Source organism: Ascaphus truei, chromosome 8, assembly GCF_040206685.1.
Source record: "Ascaphus truei isolate aAscTru1 chromosome 8, aAscTru1.hap1, whole genome shotgun sequence".
Lineage (NCBI taxonomy): Eukaryota > Metazoa > Chordata > Amphibia > Anura > Ascaphidae > Ascaphus > Ascaphus truei.
This window is the reverse complement of record NC_134490.1, coordinates 29,690,788-29,703,287: the sequence shown is the minus strand read 5'-3', so window position 1 is coordinate 29,703,287 and position 12,500 is coordinate 29,690,788. Positions and strand designations below refer to the sequence as shown.

At 46.0% G+C, this 12,500-nt stretch overlaps 1 protein-coding gene across 1 annotated transcript in view; it reads left to right on the top strand.

The window, feature by feature from the left end:
- The window catches only part of PIK3R2 (phosphoinositide-3-kinase regulatory subunit 2), a 43,924-nt gene that overhangs the window by 4,752 nt on the left and 26,672 nt on the right, over positions 1-12,500 (top strand). The window contains 3 exon segments of the mRNA XM_075613021.1: positions 8,415-8,507; positions 9,416-9,478; positions 10,544-10,675. Of these exon segments, the coding sequence (XP_075469136.1) occupies positions 8,415-8,507; positions 9,416-9,478; positions 10,544-10,675 (288 nt within the window).

Sequence of the window (12,500 nt, the reverse complement as noted above, 5' to 3'; positions counted from 1 at the left end):
CCCACCCACACACACATACACACGGCCAGCCCCACACACACACACACACACACACACACGGCCAGCCCCAAACACACACACACACGGCCAGCCCCCCACACACACGGCCAGCCCCCCCCCCCCCCCACACACACACGGCCAGCCCCACACACACACACACGGCCAGCCCCCCCCCCCCACACACACACAGCCAGCCCCCCCCCCCCCACACACACGGCCAGCGCCCCCCCTCCCACACACACACACACGGCAAGGCCCACACACACACGGCCAGCCCCACACACACACGGGCAGTCCCCCCCCCCCCCCACACACACGGCCAGCCCCACACACACACACACACACGGCCAGCCCCACACACACACACACGGCCAGCCCCCCCCACACACACACGGCCAGCCCCACACACACACATGCCCCACGCACACACGCGCCCCACACACACACGGCCAGCCCCCCCCCCCCCACACACACACACACACATACACACGGCCAGCCCCACACACACATACACACGGCCAGCCCCACACACACATACACACGGCCAGCCCCACACACACACACGGCCAGCCCCACACACATACACACGGCCAGCCCCACACACATACACACGGCCAGCCCCACACACACATACACACGGCCAGCCCCACACACATACACACGGCCAGCCCCACACACACACACACACACACACATACACACGGCCAGCCCCACACACACATACACACGGCCAGCCACAGACACACATACACACACACATACACACGGCCAGCCCCACACACACATACACACGGCCAGCCCCACACACACATACACACGGCCAGCCACACACACACACACACACATGGCCAGCCCCACACACACACGGCCAGCCCCCCCCCCCCCACACACATGGCCAGCCCCAAACACACACACACACGGCCAGCCACACACACACACGGCCAGCCCCCCCCCCCCCCCCACACACACACGGCCAGCCCCACACACACATACACACAGCCAGCCCCACACACACATACACACACACACACACACGGCCAGCCCCACACACACATACACACGGCCAGCCCCCCCTCCCACCCACACACACATACACACGGCCAGCCCCACACACACACACACACACACACGGCCAGCCCCAAACACACACACACACGGCCAGCCCCCCACACACACGGCCAGCCCCCCCCCCCCCCCACACACACACGGCCAGCCCCACACACACACACACGGCCAGCCCCCCCCCCCCCCACACACACAGCCAGCCCCCCCCCCCCACACACACGGCCAGCGCCCCCCCTCCCACACACACACACACGGCAAGGCCCACACACACACGGCCAGCCCCACACACACACGGGCAGTCCCCCCCCCCCCCCACACACACACGGCCAGCCCCACACACACACACACACACGGCCAGCCCCACACACACACACACGGCCAGCCCCCCCCACACACACACGGCCAGCCCCACACACACACATGCCCCACGCACACACGCGCCCCACACACACACGCGCCCCACGCACATACGCGCCCCACGCACCCCACGCACACACACGCCCCATTTACACGCCGCACGCACGCCCCACGCACACATGCCCCACACACAGACGCTACCCGTCACACTTCCAAGGTGCCCTGCTCGTGCTGATAAAGCAAATTGTGTCCGGGCCGTGGGACTCTGCTCTTTCTGTTTAACTCTGGCACACCAGTTTCTGGCTTCAAAGGCGCTCAGGGGAAACCAGCGGCGCAAATAATTCCCCTTTTGTTCCCCTCTGTCCCCGGCAAGCTGCAATATCGTCCCTTGTCACGGACAGGCTCCGGAGGGGACAGCTCTGCACCTGTCAAAGCTCAAGTTTTATTATTCTGCATTAACCCCATCGCTGCCAGAGAGATTGCAGGGTCCTCTGGCGGGGCTAATAAAAAGCGCCGTGGCCTGATTTTCCTGCGCTGGAGAAATAATTGTTGTTGTTTCCATGATCTAGCTCCGTGTATACAGCCTGGCACCCAGATATGGACAGCTAGGCCCTCACCCCAGAGCAAAGCAGTTCCCTTAGCACCACCACAGTGACCCACTTACATCAGCAGAACACCAATTCATGCAGCACACTAATAAACAAAGCGACGCCTGAAAGTGGGATAGCGAACAGCCTGGGGGATTTCTATTAATTGCTGTTTAGCAGAAAAGGTCATTTAATGTGTCCTGCTTCTAACTTTGAAAGGGGCAGTCCCTCCTAGAATGGCAGTCAGAACAGTGCCATGTGTTCGTAGAATAAATGGAGTTCACTAACGCCTTAATAAATAAATACATTTAAAAAAAATATATATATATTTAATAAATACACTTTAAAAGTTTCTATGGTGAACAAAAGCTTGAAAGTGTTTTTACAATATCTTGTGTCATTTGGTGATGTGGTTGTTTGCCGGCTCTCAAAGCCGCAGGGACCGGTTTCTTTTTGCAAACTAATTATGAAGCAGTCATTAGTCACACAGATAAACACAGGTAGCAGATATGCTTCAGTCCAGTGTTCCTGGCAAGATGCTCAGTGTTACTGATTTTCATCTTTAAAATGGTTACTTTAAGGGGGATTCAGTCTTTCTCAGGAGCCAATTATACAAAGTTGTTTCAAATATATAGTTTTCGTTAACTTGCTACATTGAAATGCCCCTTTTTAAAATATCTTTACCATAATGTTTAAAGCTGCAGTTCAAGCAATATCCTGCATGTGTATTTTTTTTTAATAAATCAGTTCTGTAGTAAGAAAAAATACTTTTAGCATTTTCTTTTTTTTTTTTTTTTTGTAACTTAAATTTTATTGTAGTTTTTCCAAACAGGTGAAACAGAATACAGTATACATTACATTCATTTTTTTATGTCAGCTCGTGAGATATATCCCGGTTTTTCGGGTCCTACTCGACCGGTGTGTTTTGGGTGGACTAGCAATAAAGACAACATAATTTACATAATACAATTAATTCAAATTGACAAACACAAAAACAAAATAAAATTAAAAATAAATAAATAAATAATTAAAAAAAAAAAAAGGGGGATGGGGAGGGTAGGAAGGGATGGGGAGGGTAGGGAGTGAGTAAGTGGCGGCGAGGCTGAGAAAGGAGCATCCACTCGTTCTAGGTCTCTCCACCACTGCATTTTCTGTTTTTTTAAAAAAAAAAACAACTTTGAAAGACCAATTTTCTTGTATTCTATTTTAACACGCATGCTTGTTCCTATAGCAACCATTTACATTCCCCATATTTAAAGATGTCGCCAAACTTTGACGATCAATAGACGGAGAACGAATTGACCGGCAGCTATGCAGTTCTTTAGGTATGGAGAGATTGCCCACACGAAACTATTGAAGTAAAAAAGAAAAATTTAAAAAAAAAAAGCGAGCTTGAACTGCAGCTTTAACAGATTGACACAGTTGCATAGTAAATGAGGTTGAAAAAATACATATTTTCATCGAGTTCAACCTATGCTAAATTTATATTAGATACCTATCCTATATTTGTTTTATAGTATATTGATCCAGCGGAAGGCAAACAAAAAAACCCCAGTGAAATATCATTTAATATAAATTTCATATAAATTCCTTCCTGACTCCAAATAATAGCAATCAGATTACTCCCTGGATCAACAGCCTTCCCATGTTTACTTATTAGGTATATCCCTGTATAACTTTCCTTACTAAAAAGATGTCCAACCCTTTTTCTTGAAGATATGTATTGCATCTGTCATAGTAGTCTCCATGGGTAATGAATTCCACGTTGTAACTGCCCTTACGGTAGAGAACCCTTTAGGTTTTTTGGAAATGAGATGTATGTAAGTATGTTTGTAAGTAAGTATGTATGTATGTATGTATGTATGTGTCTGCGTGTTGTGGTCTTTTATCTTTGTGCAAAAAAATACGAGTTTGTGCGTGTGTTTTTTTTTTTTTTTTTTTCTCAAGCCCGTTTAATGTACAAAATACACAGCGAGTTGATCTCGCTTAAACTGGTTTCAACAAAAAAAACATGTCTCCATTCTTTTAAGACACGTGGTTGCAATCCAGTGTACAGTTTGCTGTAGGGAAACTCCTGGAAAGAAAAGAAACCCTTATACAGTATTTGGGGGAGAAGAGAGAGAAGGGGGGGGGGGCTGATTTCCACTTATAGTGTTCCATAATCTGCTTTTGAGGGGGGGGGGGGGGGGGGGTGAGCGGGAGAGGGTCCTTTTAAATACTTCCTAACATGCTGAGATTTGAGGAAAGGGGGGGGGGGGGGGGTAAATTGCAGGGGGGAGGGGTGCAGATTTAGGAGTTTAAAGGTGCAGGGCCATTTGATTTATTTCTAACATATTTGATCAGGAAAAAATACATTGTTACTTCATTTTCAAGTATGTCCTGGGTACAAAATAGTAATAATTTGACAACATTATACGTTACAGTTACCGACATGTTTAATGTAGGAAACGGCCAAAGTCTTGAACGTAGACGGGAGGCGGTTCCCCCCGCATAGGAATATGAATGCAATATCCACGGTTCAGCAAATGACCATCTACAAAAAAAATTATCTATATCCTCCAAGGAGTAGAATAAAGACAGCCATTTGTGAATGATATATTTTGCGATCCACTAGAAGGTGCAGTCTTAACAAGTTATAATTCTCTCTTTAAAATTCCCTTTACGTTTCTCTATATATCCCAGTCGTTCATAAAAAAAAAATATAAATATATATATATATATATATATATATATATATTGTAGCACTTGTGAATTTTCGAAGAAACACAGTTGAGTGTTGGCAAACTGCTTTATAACGCAGCCCTGGCAGTTGCAAATGTGAAATCTCGGAAGGATTTCCTTTTATTAGTGAGTTATAACACAGCGTGTAGTGCAAGGGCCGACAACAGGTCAGGTTTTCAGGATATCCCTGCTTCAGCTCAGGCGAAGACACACTGATTGCGCCACCTGTGCTGAAGCAGGGATATCCTGAAAACCTGACCTGTTGGGCCCCCCGAGGACTGGAGTTGAGCACCCCTGCTGTAGTGTAATTAAAGTTACACAGCAAATCTTTTGTTTTTGCAAAACGTCCTCCATACTTGAAAACGAGAGGTGACTCTCAATGTATTATTACTTCTTGGTAAAACATTTGATAAATAAATAATATTTGTTAAAGATCGGCGTTGTTACATTTTCCGAATGATGAGAGTCTGAGATCTAAAAATTCCAACCTGATGAATTACCTAAAAGTCCAGTCATTTTTTTAGGGGGGTAGAATTATTGTGGGTATCGTTTCACAAAGCAATGCGAGCGGCAGAGTTATGGATCAAACACTCTAGGGGTTAAATAGGAATCATTGGAATTCTTATGCTTCTGGGGCATAGATTGTTAGCTCTGTGGGCAGAGATGTTTGAATGCCACAATCTAATGCTTTGAATCAGGAGCACAGGGAGAAAAAATGGTGACGCCCCAAAGGTTGAAGACTAATGACAATATGGTGTATAGTATATTATTACTCTATATATATTTTATTATATATTTTTTTATTATTATTATTTTGAAAGAAAATAGGATATGACAGGTTCTCTTTTTCTTGCTGTACAATCCTTTCTTAAAAAAAAAAAAAAAAAAAGCCGTTCAAAGAACTTTACTCCTATGTTTATTGCAAAGCTATGCAAATTGCAACAAAAGGGTTAATGAATATAGGGTTCTGAAATCAAACAATGGCAGAATCAGACGCAGGGCTGCTACATTTATTTCTTTTTTTTACATTTTGTATAAACGACGTGGTTACATGCTAAGGGAGCTAGAGCGCTCCTCCCGGCCTGCAGCCTCAGCGGCCGTGAACAGGTTAAGCAGTGTTCAAGGACTGGAATTTGCTGACAGGGCAGAGCAGTCTGGCTGCGGATTAAGGCCAAAATGTATTTGAGGGAGGGGGGGGGGGGGGGGAGAAGCACAGCCTGGCTCCAGAGGGTTTTTTTTTTTCCCCCACAAGCTGAAACACGGTTTCTCTGCAAATGAAAGGGGCCAGGAGGAGCAGCAGAGGAAGGTGTAGCATTGTGGCAGATCACCGACTGTGAAGTGGGGGTGACCAAGTTTTGAGTCTGTGTCCTTGTGACCTTGAACTGTCTCTTTATCTCCCCGTGCCACCCACAAAATACACTGAGCTCTACTCGGGCCTGAACAGTTCTGCAGTGCATGAGATACATACAGAACTATATGAGAAGTGTGTGTGTGTGTGTGTGTGTGTTTCTATAATAAATATATATATATAGCATTTCATTACATTCATGTTTCGTGTGTGTTTGTACAAACACGCACACACATGTAATATAACACAACATATCACATTCTAACATTGTATATCAGAATTTTCTAAGGACTTCTATTGCAATGAAACTTACATTTGTATATGTTTTTAAATACCTGTGTGAGTGTGCGTGCCTGACACCTATAAGTATATTTAAATTAAATATATATTTTTTTAAGTTGATTCCTAAACATTGTTCTCTAAAACTTGGCAGGGGGTTTGATTTCGTTTGGCTGCTCCCTTCTGTCCGTCACTCCGTCAGCAAGCGTTTGCGCTGGCAAACCCCCTCTCCACTCCTCTCTATTGACCCTCTGATTAAGGACCGGGTGAGAAAAGAAAACACTTGGTTGCTAAACTCTCCCATTCAGAGGCCCCCAAGCAATGCAAATGGAAATGAATTTCCAACATAAAAGCCAGATATTTGCATGGTTAGATTAGTTTAAGGAAGCCAATGTATGTGTGTAATATATGGGATGTATGTATGTATATATGGGATGTATGTGTGTAATATATGTTATGTATGTATATATGGGATGGCACCTTTTAAACATCAGTGACTCCCATGGCCTCCTGACTGATGGCAATACCTTGCTAATAATACAAATCTATATCCACTTACTTTTTCATGCTGACAATGTTATTAGGCCGTTAGTACAGTAGGCGCGCATGGCGTCATTGCGCGCGCCTGCCCCGAGGCGTGGTCGTGACGCCCTCATTGGCTGAACCGCTCACGTGACCCGGCTGTCGCGCGACAAAATCAAATGATTTAGTCTGCCCGGAAATGGCGCGGCCGTGCGCTCTACGGCCTGCCTCCATTGAGGTACGGCCTTTTGTTCGCGCGGCGCGCAGACTATGGCCGCGGCCTTCTGATCGTATTGATGTATCACCAAACTGCGGCCACAGCCCTGTAGTTTGCCTCAGTACGAATGTGTTTGTATCCAAGCTGTGCGGCCCAGTTGTGAGTTCACACCTGTCACGTTATCTCAGCACTTCTGTCAGCCCTTTGTTTCCCTGCACGCAGGCGATCTCAGACACGCCAAGATACGTGTGCACAGAACAGGCAGATGATCTGCATGCACGCTGCCCTGTATGAGGATGCTGGGAGATCCCGCTGAGCACGTGTTGTTATAGCGGTGCCATATTCTAACTATACACACGCGCTGCCCTGGATTCTTTTAACCCTTTGAGTGCCGGGGCGCTGTTGCACTCTGCCGTCACGTGATCACGGCGTCACTGATGACACGAACAGGAGAGGAGTCCTCTTCTGTCCAGACCTCCCCATGAACACAAGTTATGAGCATATGACGTAGCTACTGCGCCACGGGGGACGTTGGCGTGTCAGACCCCATGACGTTGACTACTTTATGGAGCCATCAAAGGGTTAACAACGCCGTTTTTCTCCCTCCCATCCCCCCCCACCCCCCCCCCCCCCCCACCCCAGTTTAAATCTCCCACGTCACGCAGGGCAATAGGAAGCTGTGACGGGGGTATGGGTGTGGGAAGGGGAGTTTAAAAAAGGGGGGATGGGGATTTAGTTTAATCTGTGGAGTATTTCCGTACACTGCTACATTACATTTGGGGAGAAATTGTCAGAGTAATCTGCTTTCTTGGACAGATTAAGTCCCCTTTAAAGTAACTACTGTATTTACTTATTTCTCGGGAAACACTGAATTCTACATCTCCGCTACTTCTGCTTATCTGCCTGATTAATGACGGCTTCATTATTACTTTGACAACGTAGAACAAAAGAGCAAATTTTATGTGCGGCTTTGAGACATGACAAACAGTCTCATCGCCTAAAGATGTCGGATGAAGAAAACCCTCCAAAGCATTTGCTTGCCATGCAAATACTAAAAAATAAAGTCATTTTAGAAGGCCATCAGCTCCATGCGAGCTATTGAACATGTCACTGTGCTTCGTTCGTTTTCATCCTACTAGGGACTGACGCTTTAAAACATTTTCACACAACGCCAGGCCTCCTCTGAACACAGGTTGAAAAATAAGACTGGTCTGCATAACTATGTTTGTGTACTGTTGTGTGTTGTATGAAACTGTGAGACGGCTGCTGGCATGTCATTGAATACACTAAATGTCCCCTTCTCTTTCTTTCTTCCTAGAATCCCTTTTGCCCGAGTTGGTTGATCAGTTTTCACCTCCGGATAACGCTCCTCCTGCCCTCATGAGGTTGCTGGAAGCCATCGAAAAGAGAGGTAAGATTTCTGGGTTCTGTGAAATCTTCCACAGGGATCCCTCAAATCCACAGGGATCTCTCAAATCCACAGGGATCCCTTGTCTCCATTAAGTGGTTGGCCCCCTTTAATTGTTCAACATACCATTTTAGGTGATTTGAAGTGTGTCTGTTTTAAAGTGGCAGCAGTTCCTGGGTAATTATGTGAGAAATACAGGGGTATTGGGCTTTTGCCGCAATATTGTAAAAATTCACCAACAAATCATCCAAATTCTAAAGAATCCTCCTCCCGTATTTCTCCCTCTCATCTAGAACTGTGAAGTATGCAATATCATCACTTTGATCTAAACAGGCATGTAAAAGTGGGCAAAAGCTTTTGCAAACATGTGAGATCTTCAATATTTCACCCAAAAATTTTGCAAACCAAACTCCCAAATTCTGGCCCACGGTCTCCTGTGAACTGGAGGCAGGGATTTGTTTAACAAGTTAAACGTAGATCAATGTAAATAAATTAAGAGACGTAGACGTATTTTTAAATAAGTGTGACATTTTCACGGCAAACAACTGCTTTGGGGCCGGATTTCAGCAGACACAGACAAAAGCAAAACATTAATTTTTCAGGGGAGACCACTAATTAAACCGATTAATTTAGGTGACTTTTCTAAATCAGCAGATTTAGTTTTTATTCCTTTATTCCCCCCCCCCCCCCTTTTTTTAATTTTTATTTTTTATTTTTTAAAGGATTGGTGTTCTCCCGCATTCGTACACAGTACTGTTCCTTTAAGGCCATTTGAATGACTGCACCTAGGCAGTGGGGAGACCTATAATGGGGGGGGGGGGCAGAGGCTTTCAGTGTGAGAGGGGAGGGGGGGCAGGCCTTGCTGTGTGTGTGTTGCGCTGATGTGGAGTGTGTCTCTTCCTCCCCCCCAGGTCTGGACAGTGAGAGGCTGTATAGGACCTCTGGCTCCGAGTTTAAACACACACTAAAAACCGGTAAGAACCAGTTTGGCATGCAGAAAACAAGCCCGGGGTCTTTACAGCGGCGGCGGGGAGGGGGGGCTGCTCATGGGGCCTTTTTTTTTTTGTTTTTTTAAATAGATTTATTTGTAAATTCCCAGCCCCACATAATGATAAAAGTGAACGAACGGCAGAAACTTGGTGTCATTTCAATTAAGATAATTAGCAGAAAAAGAAGACCCGATACTAAAAGGATTTTCGCAATCTTTATTCTATTCTGTCGTGTGGACCAGAGAATCGGAGCATAACTGGTTAATCGCTATTGCTTTATCTAAATAGCTTCCCCTTTTTGCGCTTCATGTAGCTTTATTTTAAGACCACATATTTAATTGGTGTGTGTGTGTGTGTGTGTGTGTGTGTGTGTGTGTGTGTGTGTGTGTGTGTGTGTGTGTGTGTGTGTGTGTGTGTGTGTGTGTGTGTGTGTGTGTGTGTGTGTGTGTGTGTGTGTGTGTGTGTGTGTGTGTGTGTGTGTGTGTGTGTGATTTCCGTAAACATCTGAAAAACATAATAAATAATAATATGAAGCAAGGTTTGTACCTGCCAAGTAATTCCAGGTTAGCGGTGTGATAATGACCCACTTCTCTCTGTATAGCAGAGTAGAAGATGGGAATACAGAACCAGGACTGGATCATTATCACGCTGGAGTTGTGTGGAGACAATCTACGTAAATGTATGCGGTTGTATATACTGCCGAGGCTGTAAATCTGGGACAATTAGCTGGGGCCGTTTCACCGCCGCATGTAATCCTAAAAACCCTAACCCCCTACCCTAAAAATTCTAACCCCTAACATAAGCTGTAACCAGTACCTCGGGGGCGAAATTGCTGTGGCCAACTGTCCCTCGGTGGTTGATCGGCCACAGTGAAATGGCCGCAGCTAAATGGCCACGGCTAATTGTCCCTTTCCGGGGCTTTTCCGGGTGCTACAGTAGTATGTGTATTCAAAAGCAACACCTTAACCACTACACGTCCCAGACTGCAGATGATGCGGTCTCGGTGTGTGCCGGGTTTTTATTTCCCCCCTCCCGGTCTTCTCTCGGCAGAGCTGGCCGGGACCGACCTGGAGAGTGTGCCCGTGCATTCCCTCGCAGACGCCGTGAAGGGATTTCTGCAAGACCTGCCGAGCCCCGTCATCCCGGTTCACGTTCACCGGGAGATCGTCCACGCGCTGCTAGGTGAGAGGGCGGTTTGCTTTGAAGTGGGTGGCTGAGAGTTAATCGTGCGGTCGTGCGTGTGTATAGGCCCCAAGTGAAGCAGCGACAGCGGTAACTTTCATGGGTGAAATCCTAAAGGCAGCTGCACTCCGGTGACAAGCTTTCATTGGCATGTTTTCCTGTCGGGTAATAACTTTGTGGGTTTAATAAATCAATAAAGGGTCGAAATATCAATAAAATAACCGAGCTAAATCCTCCCCAGTAATGGACTTCAGGGCTTCCCTCTGTTTGCCGCCATGTTCTCAGATGTCACCTCCTGTGATGTCATCTATGACTCTACCTGGGACAGGGACCATTAGGTGACAGCAGGAGTACTGTATGTGTTGGGGTTTTAATAGAAAGGTCTCATGTCAGGCAGAGTTTCTGTAGCGGGGAGGTATCCCCAGTGTTAGCAGTATCTCTGCTGCTGGGTCATTTAGTTACATCGTATCTTCTTGTTGTATGGGGAGAGCTCCAAGTTCTGTGATACCTGGACCTTCCTGTTCTATAAGTGACATCGCCAAAGTGGTAGCATGGAGACTTCCTGTGCACTTTGAAGAATCAGAAAGAGAAAACAGAACTACAGTACAATATATATAATAGAACAAATATTTGACGGCAGATAAGAATTGCTTGGCCCACCGTGCCTGCCCATTATCCTGTCTGCTGTAAAACCTCAGACCCGATTTGATCTGACTTTCTCTTATATTAAGGATCTCTTTATGTCTGTCCCAAACATTAATCATTGATGCCCATTAGCAAGAAAAGAGACGTCCAAATATTACATCCATTTCAATTTTATTTTTAATGTCCTTTTGTAAGGTTTTTTACATTGAGGCTTTGGGGGAGGGTTTTGCTCCCTCATCTTCTGCCTGCGAGTAAAATCCTTTTCTGCTGGCCGCTGACAGGGAGGGAGCGTGCATAACTCTCAGCAAGATACATTGGTAACCCTCAATCAGAGAAGCGTCCAGCTTGTGTTTTTTATTGGGGATTAAGGGTGCTGTGCATTCAGTTTATTGGGATCCCCCGGCGATTTAAGGAGTTGAATAACCACAAGGCCAAGGGCCGGTTAGATTTGTTTTTTTTACATTGGTGCCAGTTGCAGAGAGCAGAGGATATATAGCACATATCTCCATAAATATGAATAAGACAAGACTTGTGTATATATATATATATATATAAAACAGTGCTTTATGACCTTTGGGCAACCTTAACCCGACCGCCCTTACTCTTCAAGAAAAAAACCACGCTCTACCTAATACAATATGTATGTATATATATATCTCTATTGTCCCTTATACTGTTCCCAGTGTCCAGTGTATAAGCCCCTTAGGCAAATATTATTGCCAGGACTGTGGTTGAGCTCTGTTCTCAAAATGGCGGGTAGTCGTGTTGCAGGCCTGTTAAAGGTGTAACGTGTGTGTAATACAGAAAGGATACTCAAGTTGCTGTCTGTTATCCCATTGTGCTTTAACAGCCCGACAAGTATCTGGAACTCTCTCTTGCTCTGGGCTTGAGTATGTGTTTGTTCTGCTGTCTCTCACTTTCTCTGTCCTTGGCTAGCAGTCTCACACAATCCTCCTCTTTCAGCTCTTTGGGTGTCAGGCTGTCTCTCTTAAACTCCTCTCACTGTCACCCGGGCAGTCTCTGTGTGTGGGTCTCAGACTATCGCTAGCTGTCTCTCTGTGTGCCTCTGACTGTCACTCCTATCTCTGTGCCTCGGAATTCCTTCTGTTTATCTCCAAACTGAAAGTTTGTTTCAACATTCTGTCTGATTTTCTTATCCAATCCCATATCTCCTGTCATG